General features: G+C 37.2%; 1 protein-coding gene across 3 annotated transcripts in view; it reads right to left on the bottom strand.

Moving 5' to 3' along the window:
* The window catches only part of LOC128703079 (myotubularin-related protein 10-B), a 41,009-nt gene extending 18,522 nt beyond the window's left edge, over positions 1 to 22,487 (bottom strand). For 2 of the 3 annotated variants that reach the window (XM_070103543.1, XM_070103545.1), the window contains exons 1-9: positions 22,328 to 22,487; positions 18,763 to 18,823; positions 13,953 to 14,089; positions 12,185 to 12,358; positions 10,336 to 10,493; positions 9,322 to 9,414; positions 8,553 to 8,714; positions 7,661 to 7,720; positions 241 to 386 (exon numbers count right to left, since the gene is read on the bottom strand). In XM_070103543.1, the coding sequence (XP_069959644.1) occupies positions 241 to 386; positions 7,661 to 7,720; positions 8,553 to 8,714; positions 9,322 to 9,414; positions 10,336 to 10,493; positions 12,185 to 12,358; positions 13,953 to 14,089; positions 18,763 to 18,823; positions 22,328 to 22,399 (1,063 nt within the window). In that variant the 5' untranslated portion in view covers positions 22,400 to 22,487. The remainder of the gene's footprint in view (positions 1 to 240; positions 387 to 7,660; positions 7,721 to 8,552; positions 8,715 to 9,321; positions 9,415 to 10,335; positions 10,494 to 12,184; positions 12,359 to 13,952; positions 14,090 to 18,762; positions 18,824 to 22,327) is intronic. The other variant, XM_070103544.1, reaches the window with a different exon arrangement.
* Between the last annotated feature and the right edge of the window lie 502 nt (positions 22,488 to 22,989).

Genomic DNA, 22,989 nt, shown 5'->3' with positions numbered 1-22,989 from the left:
ACTGTAGTGTAAAGCACCCTTCTGGCAAGACAGTGATGGAGTGAATGATGGTGAAAGTTTTTCTTTTTCGGGCCACCCTGCCTTGGTGGGAATCGGCCGGTGTGATAATAATAGAATAAATAGAAAATAATAAGTATTCCAAAACTAAGTTACTGTATAATAATCTTAACGCAAGCTGAAAAGTGTGTTCATTTGTATCATGCTAATGTTGTTTCTCAAACAAGATCAGTATGGACTCACCTGGGGTGTGTAGTTCTCTTAGCTTCATATAAGAGATCTGAATGTCTTTTAAGGAGGGTAACATTTGGTCGAGATCGAGTATCGTTGGCTGCAGTTTCTTTGGGTGACAACGGTGTACCAACCCCATCATCCTATTCTCCTGCTGTCTGTTAAAATGTATTACTATATTATGCTAAAGATAATGGAGAAATTAACACAAATTCCTGATTTGTAATCAGGTAATAATAAATTAATTTAAGGGACCATATCTGTTGATTCAATTGATCTGGAAACAACAGACAAGGTCCACTGATTACACAATTGCCCAATATTATTAAAGTCACAGAGAAATGATCCCATCCTTATCAACCACGATTTCCATGACTAGTCACCAGCTCCCCATTAGTCCATTTAATCAAGAATTTACTGTATAAAATTAAATTCATGGGGAAGAGCTAAACCCATATTGGTCATACAGCAATTTACTGCATAAATAAAAAGGAATCGAAGTCTGATCAGATGCATGTGTGTGTATTTATAGGTTGCTTGCATAATATAAGACTTTTTTATACGTACTGTACACACTCCCAAATGTTGTTATTATTACAGTCGTGGGGGAGTGTTAAGGCTGTAGGGGTTATACACCACTTGGAGGAATGGGAGGCATTCAGGTTTGATCCAAGGAATGGAATACAGGTTCAATTCCTTAAATCAACAGCTCCTTTATGGAATCAAGGAACCTCCCTTAAGGGGCACTCCTGAACAGTACACAAGATGGCAGATGACTGAGAAAATAGCAGGAATAGCACCCTTAAATAAGGCTTAGTAAAATAAGTATCAGAATAATATCATAGTAAACCCTCGACTTAACTGACTTTGAGAGTAAGGGACCAAATCCACTGGGTCAATCGATTAGAGAAGAAATTCTGCTGGTTACAGAATTGTCCATTATTGTTACAACCATAGCAAAACCACTCGTTTCTATCCACTACAATTACCATTAAGGGCCATCTGCTCTATTAAATCGAGGTTTCACTATTATTAAACTCATGGGGAAGTATTCAATACACAAGGGGTTATGCAGCATCCAGGATATTGGAGGTAATCAGGGTTGATTCAAAGGAAAGGAAAGGGGTAATCTAATTTCTTAGATCAAGAACCCTTTGTGTTCCCCAGCATCAAAGAACCCTCTGAAAGGATGTGAATGCTAAGTTATACTTCAGAAGAAAAGAAAATTTACAGATTAATAAGCTTTTCAAGATAGTAAAAGGTATGTGGTACTGATACTTCCTATAAATATGTTAGCAAAATATAGTACTGCATTGTGAATATATGATTTAGAAAACAGATAAGTTGATAAATGAGACACTTGTGCAACATTTGGGTACCTTTATTCTGGAAATGTTTCACCAGGCTGAGTAACTGATTACCTCAAACTCCTCCTCATTTTCAATATTTCTCTGCATTGGACTGAAGAAGCCACTGGCTGGGAAAACGTTTTTGGAATAAAGATACCCAAATGTTGCACAAGTATCAGTACTGCATTATTTTTTTATCTAAATATTACATTAATCCCTTCCCCACTGGAATATGTCATGCATCATTCATACCAATACTCACCTCTACAGCCCAAGTAAGATCCATCGCATGCTTTATGTCCAGTATAATGCTTCCCCCTAAATGCTCTATTGTCAATGCTATACTTGGTTGTTATGCCCAGCATATGATGGACCCCATTAAAACACTCAATCCAATCAAAATGGCAAAGCCCAGAACAATGGAAGGCATCACACCACCCAGATACACAGGCTTGGTAAGTAACTGCCTAGACTGGGAGAAGCAACCCACTGCAACTGAAGATTCAGACGGGCAGTACAATTCTCACTATCAAAACTGAAGACCCAGACAGAGTACAAACCTCACTTTCACAAATGAAGACCCAGATGGAAAGTACAGATCACACTATCATAAATGAAGACCCAGACAAAAAGTACAAACTTCACTATCAAAACTGAAGACCCAAATGGGGAGTACAAATTTCAGTATGTATTTAAAGAGAGAGTAGTGCCAGCTCTGATGTCCTGGAATAATTATGGTGCTCAGCAATCTCCTTGAAGCCCCAGTCTCTAGTCCAAATGTAGTAGGTTCTGGGGGATTCCAGGGTCCAAAGGAAGGGGAAAGCCAGGGCCAGTACCCCAACAGGTACACCATCATTCATTCAATCACATGTCTTTCCAAAAGTGTGCTGACATCACAATCCAGATAACCTTCCAACTACAACAGTCCCATGCCTCCATCAAACTATAAGCACTGCCCTTTCTGCCTAAAAGACTCAAATCCTGGTGACTGATTTCCCTGTATCCCTTCATAAAAGTTACCTTGCTCAAACTCCAACAATACATCAATTAAAAAACACTTGACCCCATTCCCTCCTATTCAATGTGCTCCCACATGCCTGCTGGATGCTCAAGCCCTAAAACTGTAAAGTAACTAACTGGATAAACCTATCAATCCTACTATAGACAGAAAGCACCTGAATGTGAGGCAGGGCTTGCTGTAAGACACTACAGCAGAGGATGGTTTCTGTGGCAGATGCACATTTTGTGATGCTATCTTAATAGATTTAACAATAATTTTTATATAAATAAAATATCTGCTCTAATAATAATGCTAGACAACACACACCCACACGGCCTATGAGGAGAGGTTAAGGGAAATCGACCTGATGGCACTGGAGGACAGGAGAGAGAAGGGGAACATGATAACAACATATTAAATACTGAAAGGAACTGACAAGGTAGACAGAGACAGGTAATTTGTCTATTACACATAATACATAATGTAAAATTTTTATTCCATTGACCATAGTTATTTATAATTTCAGTCATAGAATCCTGAATTAACAATGGAGAAAGGTCAGTATATATTAGGTCTCCTATAAATATGAAGTAGAAAAATAATGATAATAGGGTAAAAACAATCAATAAAAATCTTTATGGGGCCCAGCTCAAGATTTCCAATAAGCCTTACATTTGTCTTTACAATGAATTTTGTTTACCTGAATACTGATAAGTTAAAAATAATGACTAATTTTTTCTTGAAACATCAAAAATAAGTGCATTTCTATAAGATGAAACGATTAGTTTGACAGTATGATATATGCTGTGAAATGCAATGTACAAATCTTTACATGCAGGATTTCTAAAACCATTTTAAGGACAAGCTTGCCATATGCTTTAAAAACATTTTTCCATGCAAAATTTCTGAAATTTTAGCCATAAATGTTACCTTACACTCCAACAACACGTTTATTACAAATCAACTGTCCTCATTTACTCCTATATCAACATGCTCACATAAGACTGCTGACCACTCGATCCCTTGTAAAAAAATTTTTTTAACATGTTGACCGTTTCCCACCATGGCAGGGTGACCCAAAAAGAAAGAAAAACCCAAAAGGAAAGAAAAGAAACTTTCATCATCATTCAACACTTTCACCATAACTCATATATAATCACTGTCTCTGCATAGGCACTCAGATACGACAGTTTAGATGTCCCTCCAAACTGCCAATATACCAGACACCTCCTTTAAAGTGCAGGCACTGCACTTCCCATTTCTAAGGCTCAAGTCTGGCTAATCAGTTTCCCTGAATCTTTTCACAAAATATTACCCTGCTCACACTCCAACAACTTGTCAGGTCCCAAAAACCATTCGTCTCCATTCACTCCTCTCTAACACGCACATGCACGCTTACTGAAAGTCCAAGCCCCTCGCCCAGAAAACGTCCTTTACTCGCTCCCTCCAACCTTTTCGGGGACGACCCCTACCCCACCTTCCTTCCCCAACAGATTCATGCGCTCTCCAAGTCATTCTACTTTGTTCCATTCTCTCTAAATGACCAAATCACCTCAACAGCTCCTCCTCAGCCCTCTGACTAATACTTTTAGTAACTTCACACCTCCTAATTTCCACACTACGAATTCTCTGCATAATATTTGCACCACAATTGCCCTTAGACAGGACATCTCCACTGCCTCCAGCCGCCTCCTCACAGCAACATTTACAACACGAGCTTTACACTCATATAAGAGTGTTGGTACCACACTACTTTCGTACATTCCCTTCTTTGCCTCCATGGATAACGTTTTTTGTCTCCACAGATACCTCAATGCACCACCCACCTTTTTTCTTTCATCAATTCTATAGCTAACCTCATCCTTTATAAACTCATCTGCTGACAAGTCAACTCCCAAATATCTGAAAACATTCACTTCTTCCATATTCTCTCCCTCCAATATAATATCTAATTTTTCTTTACCTAAATTGTTTGATACCCTCAACACCTTACTCTTATCTATGTTCACTTTCAACTTTCTACCTTTACACACCCCTTGTAATTTTTTTTTAACATATTGGCCATTTCCCACTGAGGCAGGGTGACCCAAAAAGAAAGGAAAGCCCAAAAAAGAAAGAAAAAACTTTCATCATCATTCAACACTTTCACCATCAATCATACATAATCACTGTCTTTGCAGAGGCACTCAGATACAACAGTTTAGACATCCCTCCAAACTGCCAGTATCCTAAATCCCCTTGTAAATGTTTAATATAAATGTCTAAAATAAAATGTTGCTAATGTAAAGAAATGAATATGAAACTCACAAGAACATTTGTCAATGATTTATATATCAATTTTCCAATTCACTGACCTGGTATAACACTTGTTCAGTAGATAAATTCATAAACAAATGTAACTGACTAATATTTGCATTATCAAAACAGGAATTTTTCGTATTGCCAACACCCAAAAGCTTAATATACAAAACAGTACTAACACTGCCATGATGCTAAGGATTATTACAGTACTTTTCTCAGTAAAAGTAGGCCTTAGACAGGGATGCAAGATGTCACTATGGTTGTTCAATATATTTATAGAAGGGGTTGTAAGAGAAATGAATGCTTGGGTGTTGGGAAGATGTGTGGTATTTAACCCGTAAACGGTCCAAACGTATATATACGTTTTTTCAACATTTGAAAGTATGTAAAAAAGTAGAACTTTTTTGTTTTTTTACATTTGAAAATGTGTAAAAAAAACTTTGGTCTACTTTTTTTTTTGTGTTATATTTGAAAATATGTAAAAAAACGTAGATCTACTTTGGTAGCACTACACATGTGAACGTAGATCTGCTTGGACCGTTTACGGGTTAAAAATAAAGAACCTAACACAAAGTAGGAGCTGTCACAGCTGCTTTTTGCTGATGACACTGTGCTTTTGGGAGATTCTGAAGAGAAGTTGCAGAGGTTGGGAGGGTATGTAAAAGAAGGAAATTATAAGTGAACATAGGAAAGAGCAAGGTATACCTGGAGTATACCTGGTATACAAAAAATTTAGGCAATGAAAGACTGGATATCAGAGTGAAGGGAGGGAGTATGGGGAAACTGAATATTTTCATACATTTGGGAGTGGACTTGTCAGCAGATGGGTCTATTAAAGACAAGGTTAACCATAAAATTGATTATGGAAAAAAGATGAGTGGTGCACTGAGTTTGTGAACACAAAGAACACTATCCATGGAAACAGAGAGGGGAATGTATAAGAGTATAGTTATACCAATGCTCTTACATGGGTGTGAAGCATAGGTGGTGAATGTTGCAACAAGGAGAAGGCTAGAGGCAGTGGAGATGTCATGTCTGAAGGTAATATGTGGTGTGAATATTATGCAGAGAATCTGTAGCTTGGAGAATAGGAAGTGAGAAGTTTCTAAAAGTATTATCCAGAGGGCTGAGGAGGGGTTGCTGAGATGGTTTGGACATTTAGAGAGAATGGAACAGAACAGAATGACTTGAAGGATATATAAAGCTGTAGTGGAAGGAAGGCAGGGGAGGAGTCATCCAATGAAGGACTGGAGGGAAGGGGTAAAGGTTTTGTGTGCAAGGGGCTTAGACTTCCAGCAAGCATGAATGAGTGTGTTGGATAGGAGCGAGTGGAGGCAAATGATTTTTATGATGATGTGCTACTGGAATGTTAGAAAGGTAATACTTATGAAGGGATTCAGAGAAACCAGTTAACCAGACTAGTCCTGGAGGTCGAAAGTACAGTATCTATGCTCTGAAGGAGGGGTGTAAATATGTTGCAGTCTTTGTTAACTGTAGTGTCAGCATGCCTCTGGCAAGACAGCAATGGAATGAGTGATGATGAAAGTGTTTCTTCTTGTTTTGGGACACCTTGCTTGGTGGGAAACAAATGATGTGTTAATAAAAAAAATAAAAAAAATTCACGAGGTGCTAAACCTGTGAGGGTCAATGACATCTTGGAAATCTGAGATAATTAAGGCATCCCTTTCTCTTCCTCCATGAAGAGTTTGAAACTAAAGAATATTAACTAATCAATGGCATTTAACTGTTGATACACATTACAGCCAAGAGCTGCCCAACTACTGTACAGATGTGTTACTGGAACACAGCTGAGGCTCATCAAACCCACAAGTATATAAAAAATAAAAGCTGTGCAACACTTGGGTATTTTTACTGTAGAAAAATTTCATCATCCAGTGACTTTATTATTCGAATACAGAGAACCATACTGGGGACGGTAGAAAACCGAAACCATTTTTACTTCATGTCTTCCACTGTCTCCAGTATTATTCTCAGTATTGGATTGGCAAAACATCTCCACAATAAAGATACCCATGTGTTCCTTATGTGTCTTACTCATCTACAGCTAAGGCTGTGATGTGTTACCCATTTTTCCATGTCTTACACATCTACAGCTGAGGCTGCCATGTGTTACCCATGTTTCTATGTCTTACACATCTACAGCTGAGGCTGCTAAGGCTGCCATGTGTTACCCATGTTTCCATGTCTTACACATCTACAGCTGAGGCTACTAAGGCTGCCATGTGTTACCCATGTTTCTATGTCTTACACATCTATAGCTGAGGCTACTAAGGCTGCCATGTGTTAACCATGTTTCCATGTCTTACACATCTACAGCTGAGGCTACTAAGGCTGCCATGTGTTAACCATGTTTCCATGTCTTACACATCTACAGCTGAGGCTACTAAGGCTGCCATGTGTTAACCATGTTTCCATGTCTTACACATCTACAGCTGAGGCTTCCACATGTTGAACCAAAAGCTAATCACTACAGCTATGCTCTTCATTACTAACCACAATGCTAAACATTTTACCACTTAATCTCGTAAATATACACTTACTAAGCCATTACTATCATATTTACTAAAATATACTTATCAGTTTAGTTTGAGAGATTGCTAATAAGACTGAGTCAGTAAAAATCTTCCATCACCATCTTAGGCAGCTTAGCAAAAAGCTGGATGCAAGAAGCAAGCTTTTTAAAGGGCTTTGGTTACTGAGACAACCAATATGGTTGTGTCTGGGTTACACTATCAAGGAGTAACATGACTGACTCACTCACTGGCACACTTCCTCCAGCTTTCTTCTCTTCAAAGTTCCCATAGATTTTGTCACCGACATCCTTCAATAGTTTAGGAAAAAAATGGTACATTAATGCAATATAAATTGTGTTGTGTCACTCTGTTTGGACTCAGCATATACAGTTAATATACCGATTTCCAAATGAGATTCATTATTAGTTGTTTACTTACAAAAAAATCAGTCAAAATAAAGCCTTTTGAAAAAATATTAAGAACAGATGCAATTACTAAAAAGTTATGACAGCATTAACCATTAATATTGCAATAAAAATAACTCCTTTAATAATTCAGTGGTTGAGTGTACAGGTAAACCCTCGATTTAACGAATCTCAATTTAACAGACTTCAAAAACAAGGGACGAATCTGATGGTCAATTGATTCAAAACAACAACAACAACAACAAAAAAAAAAGTTCAATGGTTACAGAATTGTCCATGACTGTTACAAACATAGCACAAAACAATCTCGTCTCTGTCCTCCACAGCCGCCATTAGCAGCCTCCCACTCCCTCCTGAGTCCATTAAATTGAAAGTTTACTGTATATACCTGTGACTGATTTTAAGTGTTGCACTCTTAGAGCCTGACCAGAGGCTGGATTTTCCTGTTAAATGTTGCTGCTGTTAAATGGCCTAAAAACCTACAGAACCATCATAACCTGGTTGATCTGACAAATACTTAACATATAATTAACAATCCTGGTTTATCCATTTATCAGTGCTGCTATTGTATTATTAAATTACAAGGGCAAAACAAATACAATAAACCAAACAAGGAAGTTAAAACACACTAACACAAGTGTAAAAACTTGCACAGCTAATTGTATACAAGCATTAACTTATACAGTAACTACTGAAAAAATGTGCCTTAACTTACTTATCTGTAATACTAGGGGAGATCTGTGCCATGCGAACTAACGCTGCTCCAGCCAAAGAACCCCAACACCACACAGGAGGACGTGTGCCTTGAAAATGTTGTGCTGCTTCATCTAACTGAGCATCTAGAAGATCACGTGGAACCACCACCACTGCTGGCAATCTGCAATAGTAGGAACAGGCTATTTGAAATGTGGAGATTTTAACCCATCCAATGCCCTAAGGAAGTGCAGTGCCTGCACTCTGGAGGGGTGAAGATATATTGCAGTTTTTGAACTGTAGTGTCAGCACCCCTCTAGCAAGAGTGATGGAGTGAGTGATGATGAAAGTGTTTCTTCTTTTTTGGGTCTCTCTGCCTGGGTGGGAAATGGCTGATTTTTTTTTTTTTTTTTTTTTAACAAGTCGGCCGTCTCCCACTGAGGCAGGGTGATATGTTAATAATAAAAAAAAAAAAATAATGATCTTTGGGATAACTATGAGGAACAAAGGTTGAAGAACTTAGTAAGTCATAATATAGTAGCTGCAACAATTCACCAAAAATCTGCATTTGGTTTTGACTTGACAGCAATCTAAGAATAACCAAAATATCACGTAAGGTTTTTGGCGAGCTGAAGGACTCATTATGCTTAGAAACTCTCCAGTTAAATCAATTTACAATGAACAAAAACTGAAGAACTTATGCTTAGAAATTCTCCAGTTAGGACAACTTACAAGCAACAAAGGTTGAAGAACTTGTTATGCATAGAAACTCTCCAGTTAGAACAACTTACGAGGAACAAAGGTTGAAGAACTCATTATGCTTAGAAACCCTCCAGTTAGGACAGCGTGTTCGGTGCAGCTCTCTCTCCCAGTCTTGAGCCACACTGGTAAAAAACAATATTTTTACTATCTTGAAATTAATAAGTTTTCAATAGTTAAAAAATTATATACAATACAGTAACATAATTTCTCTCTTATTTAAACTAACCTGAAATTGTTCTCTTATTTAAAGAAAATAATTAAGAGGCATCCTTAATGAACATTTGGTATTCTCTTGCAATCATAATTCTCAGAGTAGGTGAGAATATTCTTAATTCAGATTTACAAAATATTCTCTTGCTAAAAAAAATTCCAAGCTGAGGGCTTAAAATTAAAAATTTTCAGTGAAATAAGGAGTACAGGAAGGCCCTATTTGTAACCAATTAGGTTCCTGACCCCAGCTGATAAGCAAAAATTGCCAGCCATTGGAAAAATCGGTTTTTCAACACTGAATGCAACTAAAATGCCTGAAAACATGTTTACGGTAATATATACATATTATGTGCTCAATACAACTAGGCCAAAAAAACAGATACAAAAGTGAAGTAAATACATAGTACATAAAATATTCACCTTAAAATATGGTGCCAAACGCCCGTCCCTGATGCAGCTATGGTGCGTAAAAAGCACTGAACATAATGAACAATGGCTCAATTGAAAACTGGTGAAATCTTAATACAGTGAAAATAGGGTGCCAAAAAACCAGGGCCCTACTGTATTCAAAATTTCAGAGAGCATTCCAAATACCCAGAAATGTGTTGCTCACACACACTAAGGGCCCAGGCAGTTGCATATAGTTTCACTACTCTTGAAGTTTCAGACTTTTTGAGTAATTACTTACCTTCTCATCCACAAAGATAATCTGTCTGCTTATAGCTCAGAGAATGAATCTATTGCCCATTTACTGATGCAAACAAAAGCAAAAAAGCAAACTCAGAATGTTTTTATGTAATTTATGCCAATGAGTAATATTCTCCTAAACTAACCAGAAGTCTGGGATGCCAGGTGAAGGTGGAGGGTGGCCACATGAGAGGAAAAGATGATCTATGGTGGGTGGGAAGGCATGATGTAGAAGAGCTTGTGTCACTCTTAGGTCTTCACCTGCTGGGGTGAACTTGAAGCTGAAGTTTATGATGCGAAGGTTCTGAAAGGAAGACAAGAGTAGTTTTCATTACATAGATGGTATACAATGCTGAAAAGCTGAGGAATAAGACACACATGGACACCTGGGTATCTTCAGGCACTGATTGCTTCATCTCTCACTGTCACCAACAAGTAATCTCCGTAGTGAACTGAAAAAACCCTGCTTGGCAGAAGTCTTCATAATAAAGATACCCAAGTGTTGTATACACCTCTCATTAATCAATAAATTGGTTATCATGACTGACCACCTATATCTGCAATGTCTCATTTTCTAAAAAAAAATTAATAAAAATAAAATATTCAAGCTGCATAATACTGGCAAGACATTCTTAAAATCAATACACCTTGCACTGAAATAATCATCTTTTCTAATGGGGCTCTCTTTCCTTTTCCAATTACATGTATTATTATATTCATGGAGAAGAATGAAGCCCATAATGGTCACATAATGCCTGAAGAATGGGAAGCAATGAAGTTTGATCCATGGAAGGGGAAAGCAGATACAATTCCTTAGCTCAGGAGCCCTCCCATAGCAGTAAGTTTTTTCCTAGCAAAATGTTGGATATCTCTTTCCCTTCTAGCCTCTTCTACCTAAATGCAAGCACTAATTCCAACATTTGCACCTTCTGAATGTTGAACTCTAAATAATCAGACATCAATGGCTCATCGCTGTTTATTACTCTCTCCAGTCATCTTAACACTTTCAAGTGCATATTCTTTCTTTCTCTCCAATGCCAATTTTTTTCTTAAAGTTAATTTTAAAGACCCAAATAATAGGTTAGTGTGTATCACCCTTTGACCGCACGCTCATCATACATTTACTACTACTACTACTTTATCTGCCTTTTTCATATCCCACAGTAAGAATCTGACCTTCCTGAATAGTACCACTACTACTACAGGTACAACACTGATTTTCCGGACCTTTGGGTTCAAAGCCTTTCCGGATTACTGACTTTTTCGCCTTTAGAGAGCGCAGTATTCCTTGGTCTTGGGGTTGGATAAGTGACACACAGTTTGGTGGTAAATACACTGCCGTGAGAATTTCAAGTTCTTGCTCATAAATTTGTATGGCTCCAGACCAACAGTGTCTGGAAAATCAACGTTGTACCTGTACTCTGCTCCTGGTAGAGGACTGCCTTCATCTCCTCCAGCACCATCCCACGATGAAGAACACAATACCGTGACTGGAACAATACATAAATAACCTGCAAATAGGAGAAAGAAACTTTATGATGATGTTTTGGTCTGACTTGAACAATTAACTAGTTATACTATGTGATTTGTTAATGGTCCAAGTCAGACCAAAATGTCATTATAAATTTTGTTTCTCCTATGTGCGAGGTATTGGTGTATCATCCCACAACCATTACCATCACCACTACTACCAACTCTATCATCCCAATTAACCAGTGTTTAAAACATTTTTGCGTTTGAATGATAAAAGTACAGTGGACCCCCGCTTAACGATCACCACACAATGCGACCAATTATGTAAGTGTATTTATGTAAGTGCGTTTGTACGTGTATGTTTGGGGGTCTGAAATGGACTAATCTACTTCACAATATTCCTTATGGGAACAAATTCGGTCAGTACTGGCACCTGAACATGCTTCTGGAATGAAAAAATATCGTTAACCGGGGGTCCACTGTATATACAAACGTAACAATTTATACCAAACTAGCCATTACCTTAAGAACTAACTGTAACCCTGAGAGTCTCGGAGGCAAAGGAGCATTGTAAAATAATCGTTTCTTTTTTGTTGATCCTTCAGAAAATTGATTTACTGAATCGACTTCAGAGAGGCACACGTCGTGCACGTTAAGAAAATGGTTTTGAAGGCTTCTTTCGTGCAGCTCAGCCTCCTGAAAATATATTACAGAATTAAAGTAAATGCTTGGAGATAGGGATGAATAACAAATAAGTTCAAATTAATTTAAAGTGAAGAGTACAGTTTAGAGGTAATAAATGGGTAGACAGCAATCCTCCCAAGAGATAATACTGTCTTGTCATAAGTGTGTCAAACAAACTTTATTTTCATAATGTATATATACAAATTCTCCATGGGAAAGTGGTAAAGAATTCTTCCTCCATAAGCTAAGTGCATCGTAAGAGGCAACTAAAATGCCAGGAGCAAGGGGCTAGTAACCCTTTCTCCTGTATAAATTACTAAATTTAAAAAGAAAAACTTTCATTTTTCCTTTTACGTCACCCTGCCTCAGTGGGATACAAACAGCGTGTTGAAAAACAACAAGAATTACAGGAGGGCCCTGCTATACAATGCTTTGCTTTACAGGGTTTCTCTAATACAGCGGTTTTCAATCTATACCAGTTCTTCATTTTTTCCAGATTTCCTACAATAACTATATTCACCACTCACTATAAGCAAAAGATGAAAATATTTTAAGGTTAGTAATGTGTGTAATGTATATTCATTTTTTTAGGCCTAGCTCTATGGCTCACTTAATATATGATAGTGTAAACATATTATCAGGCTTTTTATATGCATTTGAAAGTGAAAAAAGGCTGTGTTTCAAAACGTACAATGTATTTCGCTTTACAACAGTAGCCTGGAACCTAACCTGCTGTATAAGCAGGGTCCTACAGTAGCCTGGAATCTAACTTGTTGTATAAGTAGCCCAGAACTTAACTAAATGTGTATTAAAATAGCAATGTAAGAGAGAGTAAAAACACACCTGTATTAACAATTTTAGTTATAATAATATTGGGGTAATTTTAGTGATAATGCTTGGAGGGTAATTTTAGTGATAATGTTTGGAGGGTAATTTTAGTGATAATGATTGGAGGGTAAATTTAGTGATAATGATTGGAGGGTAAATTTAGTGATAATGATTGGAGGGTAATTTTAGTGATAATGATTGGAGGGTAATTTTAGTGATAATGATTGGAGGGTAATTTTAGTGATAATGATTGGAGGGTAATTTTAGTGATAATGACTGGAGGGTAATTTTAGTTATAACAATTGAGGAAGTGGTGATAACAAGTGCTTGAGTACAAATGTTGATTGGAATCTGGATAAGCAGGCTGCAACAGATATTTTCAACATTTATAGTCTATGTAATTTACATCGTTGTCAAATTTCTTGTATTCAAGTTCATTCATTAACTGATTCCATTAATACAGTTGTTAATTTTCACTTTATATTTGGATGCAATGTCAGTTTATCATTTTCATGTACAGTACAGTATAGCCCCTTTACAAATTTTAAAATTTAATGTTGCCAACTTGAACAAAAATACTGGTGACTTCTGTAGTAGAGGAGAGAAATATACGCTGTAGTAGTATAACAAACTTAAATAAAAAAAAATTGTGCAATATTCGTAGATAATCAATTTCTTTTTTAACAAACTGGCCATCCCCCAAAAAAAAAAAAAGCAGCCAAATAAAATGAACATAGCACATGAAAGACCAACTGTAAACTTAAACAGGGTTTCATACCTTTGTGTCAACTGGAAGAGAAGTAACGAAAGAAACTTTGAAGTTGGTTATGAACAAGGTGCCAGAGATTCCTGTTTTGTTGGTCTTCAGAGGAGCAAACTTCAGCACATTATTAGCTTCTGCTATCACAATTTCTCCTGCATATTTATTGAAATATGTTAGTTTTGGAAAGAACCTGGCAGGAAGTGCATTCAACTGAAGATGACAAATACTTCCATATCCTTTAATTATCATAGACATTGCATAAACTTAAAAGAATAGAGGATCTAAAATAAAACTTTTTTTCCAAAGTGACCATTGCCGTACACAGCAGAACATAGATGAGTGTGCACACACATATAATTACTATTTACTTGCATGTCCCATCTTTATTAATTAGTTTATCATACAGTTCATTACATATTCAAGTAGTTGAAGCATTTCCTACCTTCCTTTGTACCCCATTCCATTAGCCTAACATTATTTGCAAAAAAAATTAAACATTTCTGGTGCCCTTACAGCCTTGCTTTAACCTCAATTAGCAGTTGTAGCTTCTTGGCCTGCCTACTGATAATGCTAAAAACCCTACAATACTTACACTTGAGGAAGGAAAAGGCTTTCAATGCCGCAGTGGGTCCAATGACAATACCAGAATATATTTGGCCTTCCATTCACATAAATCCAGCCTAATAATGCAACAATTGTTATATTTCTGCATTTTGTTGAGTATTTCAGCCATATCAAACATCTAGTGGCAAACTACCATAAGATAACTTTGCGTAAGAAACATCAGAAGTCAGAAAAATTAACTTCCTCTTAACAAGCCCTGAGGCATTAACTGCATGCTGTAAGATTAACTCATGAAACATGAAGGCAGGGGCTCAATGTAGATTTTTTTTTTTTTCAACAAGTTGGCCGTCTCCCACCGAGGCAGGGTGACCCAAAAAGAAAGAAAATCCCCAAAAAGAAAATACTTTCATATCATTCAACACTTTCACCTCACTCACACATAATCACTGTTTTTGCAGAGGTGCTCAGAATACAACAGTTTAGAAGTATATATGTATAAATATACACAATATATCCCTAAAAACTGCCAATATCCCAAACCCCTCCTTTAGAGTGCAGGCATTGTACTTCCCATTTCCAGGACTCAAGTCCGGTTATATGTAGATGCACTGACTAAAATGTAATGGGTACATCTGTATCTAGCAATATGAAACTATCGTAATTTTTTTTTTTACACCCCCTCCCCCCCCAAAAAAAAAAAAAAAAAAAAAATCACCACCACCTATTCTACAGCTGTCTTGCCGTAAGCATGCGGATGTCACAATTTAAGAGATCTTCTGAGCTACAACATTCCCACCCTTCCTTCAGAGTACAGGAGGAGGTGGCAATATGCAAGAACATTTTTATATATATTTTATGCCAAATATCTAGGAACAGAACTTGTGGTACAACATAACCAGTGACATGATGCCTAGCAAATGTGAACCCACCCATAAAGCCAATTGCCTCCATAAGAATATCACCAGGAACTAAAGCTGAGGCTGCTGAAGATCCCTCAATACCTCTAGCTGAATGAGATCATAGGTCCAAAAGTGATAAATTCTAAGCTATGTAAACTGACCAAATTACTTGTTAGTAATAGCTGATTTCTAGCAAAACTGTTACAGACAAGCAAAACCCCTGCTTGTCTGTAAGAGTGAAAAGATAAGAACAAAATAATGAAAGCCTTATGGACAAAAAGTTGTTGTCTGCTTTCAAATATACACAGTTCTACAGAACATTGATGCCTCCATAATCAAGGGGTTACTTTTCTGGAAGCTCCACAGTTGTGGAAAATTCCATAAAAGTATCTCAAACACCAAAGCTCAGTGTGGTGTCTGACAGTGTATGCATCAGCCAACTGCTCCAGTACAGAAAGCTGGCTGCCTCCTTCAAGACCATGTGAAGGCCAGATAACATTGTTGTGAATTTTTCTAACATTATCAAATAAAGCTGAACTGCAGATACAACTTAAAATGTAATATAGCAATAGCTGCTAGTGAGGACACCAGATTATAAAAATCAGAGATAGCAAGGTTGGGAGGTGGTGAGGTTTGGAGGCAGTGATGAAAAAAATATCGTTGGTTCAGTGGTGGTAGTCACATGTAGGTTAAGTCTTAAAATGGCTGGTGGATCATCTGGCAAAATGGCCAAGAAAACTGATCTAACCCAATTTTCTGAAGAACTGGGCACCATGGTTTTCTATCACTAGACATTTATTTGACAGGATTCTTAAACAAATCACTAGTAGAATGATGAAACACTTGAAATATACAATTTTTAAATTTCTATTGAACGTCATCAACTAAGAATTTCAACAAGAAAAGTCATCTGAAGGCCTTAAATGTATGTATGTAGCAGAGATACAAATCCTCTTGTATGTGTTATCTGTTTTTTGTTGATGAACTCTTTAACTTTTTTACCAAATTCCGTGGTGAGCCTCTCACTCACATTTTTATCATGAATTACTTTTTGTGCAGCCTATAATGAATCTTTACTGCAATTATTATCCTCTTGCAATGTACAATGAGCAGCCCTCAGTGACAGATTTCCAGAAGTTAATTTATCCATACAGAAGTTAATCTATTTATAGATTTTATACATTATTGTTTCTGAAATAAACTAATTATTTCCCAATACACTAATTTATTTTTTTAATTTCTTTGATAAGAATACACCTTTTTACATGCAGACTAGATGTACCATCACCTTCACACTGTTGAAGAGGCTCTTGCAGAAATATTTGGGTATTATCAGCATTGTTGTAAGTCCCCCACTTGCTGTTTTTTCAACTTAACTGTTTTCAGAAATGCAATGAAAGTTAAGATATACTGTTCATGTATCACGTGTTATTCAACAGTTCTTTATTTTTTCCTGCTAATAATTAAACAAAAGTCGTACTTCACCATCTGAGTGCTTGGAAATGTCTATATTCAACAATCACAAATACGATGAACATTATTACTGTAGCAATCATTGCAGTTAAAGTGTATAAACAGTACATCCCTAAGAATTTATCAATCACTTCATTTGGCCATTGCAAATAACACATGAAATTCTGTTATGCAACATGCTGCAACAGTATAATGTACGTATATGTATTTGGTGCAGCACTTGAGAGAAAAAAGTTTCCTGTCATCAGGAAACTTGGTCTCAGCTGCACCACCAATGTCCGTGAAAGAACACTAGAACCTCTCAGGAAGCCGTACAAGCATCTTTCCTTTTCAATGTCTCAGTAGGTCACTGTACTAATAATAGTTTATGCTACTAGTCCTTCTAGTAAATTTAGCTACATTTTTTATTTCCAAAAGCATATGATCACTTTTTCCAAAGGGGATTAGACAGTTTATGTTGAGAATTTCTTTTTAAATTTTTAGTAGATACTAAATTTAAGCACCCTTCTGGCAAGACAGTGATGGAGTGAATGATGGTGAAAGTTTTTCTTTTTCGGGCCACCCTGCCTTGGTGGGAATCGGCCGGTGTGATAATAAAAAATAAAAAAAATATAGGGTATTGCCTTTTTTTTCCACTTGAGAAGCTTGAGGAATTAGCAATCTGCTTATTGCTCTATCCTAATTGGCAACCTAGCCTATTGTTAATATCTGCATCTTCCACTGTCTGTTGTATAAATTTCTACAATTTTCATAATATGTCCATGTACTGTATTCATAAAGCAACTGGACGGTGAAACATCTACAATTAAAGAAACCCAAATGCTGTACACGTGTCTAATTCTTCATACTGTCCATAGATGAAATCCAATCACAAAGGCATTTGACTTTATGTGATTACTTTTTGTTAGTATATTTTGCAGTTGCCTGCTTTTTCAGGCTAATAATGGATACTGGTGATGATAATGATGTTGATGGATACTGGTGATGATAATGATGTTGATGGATACTGGTGATGATAATGATGTTGATGGATACTGGTGATGATAATGATGTTGATGGATACTGGTGATGATAATGATGTTGATGGATACTGGTGATGATAATGATGTTGATGGATCCTGGTGATGATAATGATGTTGATGGATACTGGTGATGATAATGATGTTGATGGATACTGGTGATGATAATGATGTTGATGGATCCTGGTAATGATAATGATGATGGATACTGGTGATGATAATGATGTTGATGGATACTGGTGATGATTCTGTTGATGGATACTGGTGATGATAATGAATACTGGTGATGATAATGAATACTGGTGATGATAATGAAAATGGATACTCGTGATGATGAACAGTGATGATGATGGATACTGGTGATGATAGTGATGATGATGGATACTGATGATGAATAGTGATGATGATGGATACTGGTGATGATAAATAGTGATGATGATGGATACTGGTAATGATGATGATGATGATGGTTACTGGTAATGATGATGATGATGATGGTTACTGGTAATGATGATGATGATGGTTACTGGTAATGATGATGATGATGGTTACTGGTAATGATGATGATGATGGTTACTGGTAATGATGATGATGATGGATACTGGTAATGATGAAGATGATGGATACTGGTAATGATGATGGATACTGCCATACTGGTAATGATGATGATGGACACTGATAATGATGATGGATACTGGTAATGATGATGACAATGATGGATACTGGTAATGATGATGACAATGATGGATACTGGTAATGATGATGACAATGATGGATACTGGTAATGATGATGATGATGGATACTGCCATATTGGTAATGATGATGATGGACACTGGTGATGATAAAGGCCCAATATTTACTATACTCACCTGGGAGAAGTTCTGGCTCAGCCTTCACCTCAACAATTTCTTCAGGAACATCAATGGGTCTCTGGAATATTAATTAATGGGTCATCACATTATTTCTTATATGATACCACACTTACTGCACACACATAGTAAACCCTCAATTTAACAAACTTTGGAAATTCTGGACAAAATTCGCTGACTAACAATAATGAACAAATCTGGAAACTGACAAAATATGTCAGTTACAGAATTGTCCATTACTCTTAGTCACAGTAAAATAGTCACATCTCTATTCACCACAATCTCCATTACTGGTCACTCACTGTATCCTCTTAGCACATAAAATCGAGTGTTTAATGTATTAAAAAAAAAATTTGCTTAAAAGCCATATAAAACAAGGAAAAGATACATCTTCACAAATATAATAAACACATTTTTCTGGTTTCCTTAGCTACCCACCAAAGCATCACAGCCAATTCTCCAATTCTGCTGGAATGAAGCCCCTGAAGCTGCCGTAGTTACTGAATCCTTAGTGGAATACAAAGTCTTACTTAATTCACTCTTAAGAAATATTCAGTGACATATTGCACAAGGCAAATCATTCAATTTCATCCTATATTTTCACTCTTACAAACTTTTCCTAAGTTCTACACTGAGTGGATGTGGGTGGGTGTGAGTTGGACCTGACAGCTTGTGCTACCACGTCGGTTGTCGTGTTCCTCCCTTAAGTCAATGTGGCCTGACCTGACTAGGTTGGGTGCATTGGCTTAAGCTGGTAGGAGACTTGGACCTGCCTCGCATGGGCCAGTACGCCTGCTGCAGTGTTCCTTCGTTCTTATGTTCTTATATTCATGGAAATAACTAAACCCATGTTGGTCAGCCTGCAAAATACCCCAAAACATACCAACAATAGCTGATAATAAATAACAGGGTTTAAAGATCAATCTGACGTAGAATACGCCTCCAGGATGCCAAGGCAGCATGATACTCAATTCTAATCTATACAGGAAAGGAGGTAAGGAAAAAATACCATGCTGCAGCTAGTGTAACATATATATGTACCAGAGACCAGGATAAGGTGATAATATGGCAAAACATATCCATAATTCCTGTAAGGCTGGATCGAGTTCACTAAGGTTAATTGTGAATCTCATCAGTTAGGCATAAATATATCTAAAATAACCACCGATGGTCAGATACATCCTCTACCAAGTCCAAGGAAAAGCCACAATGAACAGTGGACTAGGCAGAGTACCAAGGAGTAACTGAAGGAGCTTACCAGGGGACCTTAGTGATGTCAGATGTGTAAATCTGTCCTTAGAAGAGTAACCAACTTCAGGAGGAGAGACATATATCTGAACAACCATACAGTACTGTACACAATTCATGATGCTGGAACAGCATCATGAATTGTGTACAGTAGATGACTCAGGAATGAGGATCTAAGTAAGAACAAAACTAGGTTAATGTATGTTGTCCCAATTAGAGCAGCACAACAGAGGGGAAACAACCAATTTATTTATTTATTTATTATTATTTGGACATGATACATAGTTGTACAAAAGAAATACAGTGGTTGAGTGTACATGCCAAAAGCCCCTTGTATGCAGAGCATTGTGAGCAGGCTTAAAATTAACTTAAGATTAGCTAAGCAATGATATATTCAGTGGTAAAAATTACAGTAAACAAATTACAACATGAAGTACAAATGGGTATTTCAAATAAGAGGCTTTATAGTTGTACAAATCTGTAGCACATTTGATGAGTTACTAAGCATTCAAGAGAATGGAGTATTCTATTAGGTAATGTAATTACAAAAAAAAACAGTTTGATAAGGTCACAGGTTATACATTTATGAGATACAGTTAATCAGTATTTATTTAGTTGTGGGTAAGAGAAGAGCCATGATGAACAACACTTATGATGCTTAAGTATCACAAAATTGATAACAGAAAAATCTCACCACAGAATGAGCTGTATTGATGTCAGATGTGTGAATGTGTACCTGGATAAGCAACTGACTCCAGAGACCACCCAAAGTACAAAAGTTGCCATGAGAAACCCCTGGACGAGGTTATCTGGAGGTTATTCCGGGAATCAACGCCCCCGCGGCCTGGTCCATGACCAGGCCTCCTGATGGATCAGGGCCTGATCAACCAGGCTGTTACTGCTGGCCGAACACAGTCCAACTTACGAGCCACAGCCCGGCTGATCCGGGCCTAATGCTAAAACAGACAAGGCAAAATGGCAAGATCTTTTAGTACAGAAGGCCTTGAGAATTTTAAGTGTGTATACATGTCTCCAGAAAAGCACCAAACTCTTGACATGCCCAAGATATAGGAGGCAGCCGTAAAGAACACCTGGCCTCATACTGAAGCCAAGTAGGAAGGGTAAAATCCCACTAAAAGGAAGGATTTGAAGAAGTTAAATGTTTCAACACATCTCTCGCATAGCAACAAATGCAAGAAGAAATCCCAAATTCTGAAGACCATTGGTTATGATGTCACCTTAATGATGAAGAATCCAGGATGAATCTAAGACTCTCCTGGTCTTATCTTGGACAGAGAAAATAGTCCTTAAACACTCCAACAGAGAGTTTGCACTGCACATTTGTCCAACTTATTCCTAAAGCTTTTCAAGGAATTAGTTTCAATAACCCATTTTAGGCAGGTCCCAGCAAAACACAATATATATGAGTGTGAAGGATTTGATTTGATTAGGACCTTCCTAATATGGGTTATTAAAGCTAATTCCTCGAGTAGCTTTAGGAATAGGATGGAGAAATACGTGAATTAGAAGAGCTGGACTTGAGGAGGTCCTGCTAAGGCTAGACCAGTAGGCCTACTGCAGTGTTCCTCCATTCTTCTGCTTTTAGCAGAGGAGTCCACAAGGAACCTTGTAATGTACTATTAACCTAAAGACTTAGTAACCCAAGATAACCCAATAAAGCCACTTTTATTGGACTGTCTGGCTTATTTCTATCGTGGTCCTGTAATCCTCTTCCCCAGGATGCCCCTCAGGAAGGTTCCTTGATGTTGGTGAGGGGCTCTTGATTTAGAGAATTGGATCTGTGCTCCATTTCCCCGAATTAAGCCTGAATGCCTTCCACATCCCTCCCCCAGGCGCTGTATAATCGTACGGGTTTAGCGCTTCCCCTTTATTATTATTATGATAATAATAATTCCCCAGGATGCAACCCACACCAATTAAACTACCAACTGAGCCATAAGCATCCATGGGGAGGTTCTAGATCCAAGGAATTGGCCCTTGTCGTCCCCTTCCTTGGCTCGAACCTGATTGCCTCCCATTCTCCCAGGCCCTGTATGACCCCTACGGGTTTAGTGGTTCCCCTAAGTACATTAATAATAAATTTTGGTTTCGGATCCAGGTTGAACCTTGACTCAAGAACCTTACATCACCTAACTGAAGGGTTATCCTAAGATAATATATAATTTAAGACAGTATAACACATTTCAACACCATTTCTAATTAGCACGAAACTTCTTGATGACAAAATTGGCGATAAATGATAGAATGAGTTAAGTCCAACACCGTAACTTATTTCCATTTTAGGGGGAGACTTTACCTCTTCAAACTCGACAAAGTCAACGTAAGTCTTAAATCCGCCTGGAGGTTTGTTTCTCTTATACGAACTCATCGTTAAAATGTCAGGAAAAAGCTTATGTGGTGATCATTTTCTCTCTTTTTCACTTCTTCCTCACACCAAAACACCCACAGGCTCCACTTGTCCGTATCCTCTATCTGACTTTGTCCTCGGTTTATTTGCTCGGTTTATAGGGTTAGTAAATAAGTAAATTTATTTATGCATACACAAATACGGTTACATAGATTATCATACATAGAAGCATATGTGTAGAGAACCTAAGATAATCCCCCCCAAAAAAGCCAGACAGAGTGACTTATTGTCATTGGGTCCTTTAGGCTCAGTCTGTCGATTATATTAAGATTATTAAGGCTACATGTAATCTTTTTACCATCAGACAACAATATTCCAATCCCTAAAATATGAATTAAAAGAAATTCTCAGCATATATACACCGAGAGAAATAAACCTATCTGCGTATATATTCCCTGTCCCGTTATAATATTATCACCTCATATATGTTTTAATTCTATTTCACTAATTATTAAAGTGAGTTACTTATATTTACGACTTAAACATATTACGCTAGTTTTAATTTTGTTTAATTTATTTATTCAAAAATAACTTAAAGTCAGAGAAACGTA

The sequence above is a fragment of the Cherax quadricarinatus genome, chromosome 86 (assembly GCF_038502225.1).
Source record: "Cherax quadricarinatus isolate ZL_2023a chromosome 86, ASM3850222v1, whole genome shotgun sequence".
NCBI lineage: Eukaryota > Metazoa > Arthropoda > Malacostraca > Decapoda > Parastacidae > Cherax > Cherax quadricarinatus.
This window is presented reverse-complemented; position numbering and strand designations above follow the sequence as displayed.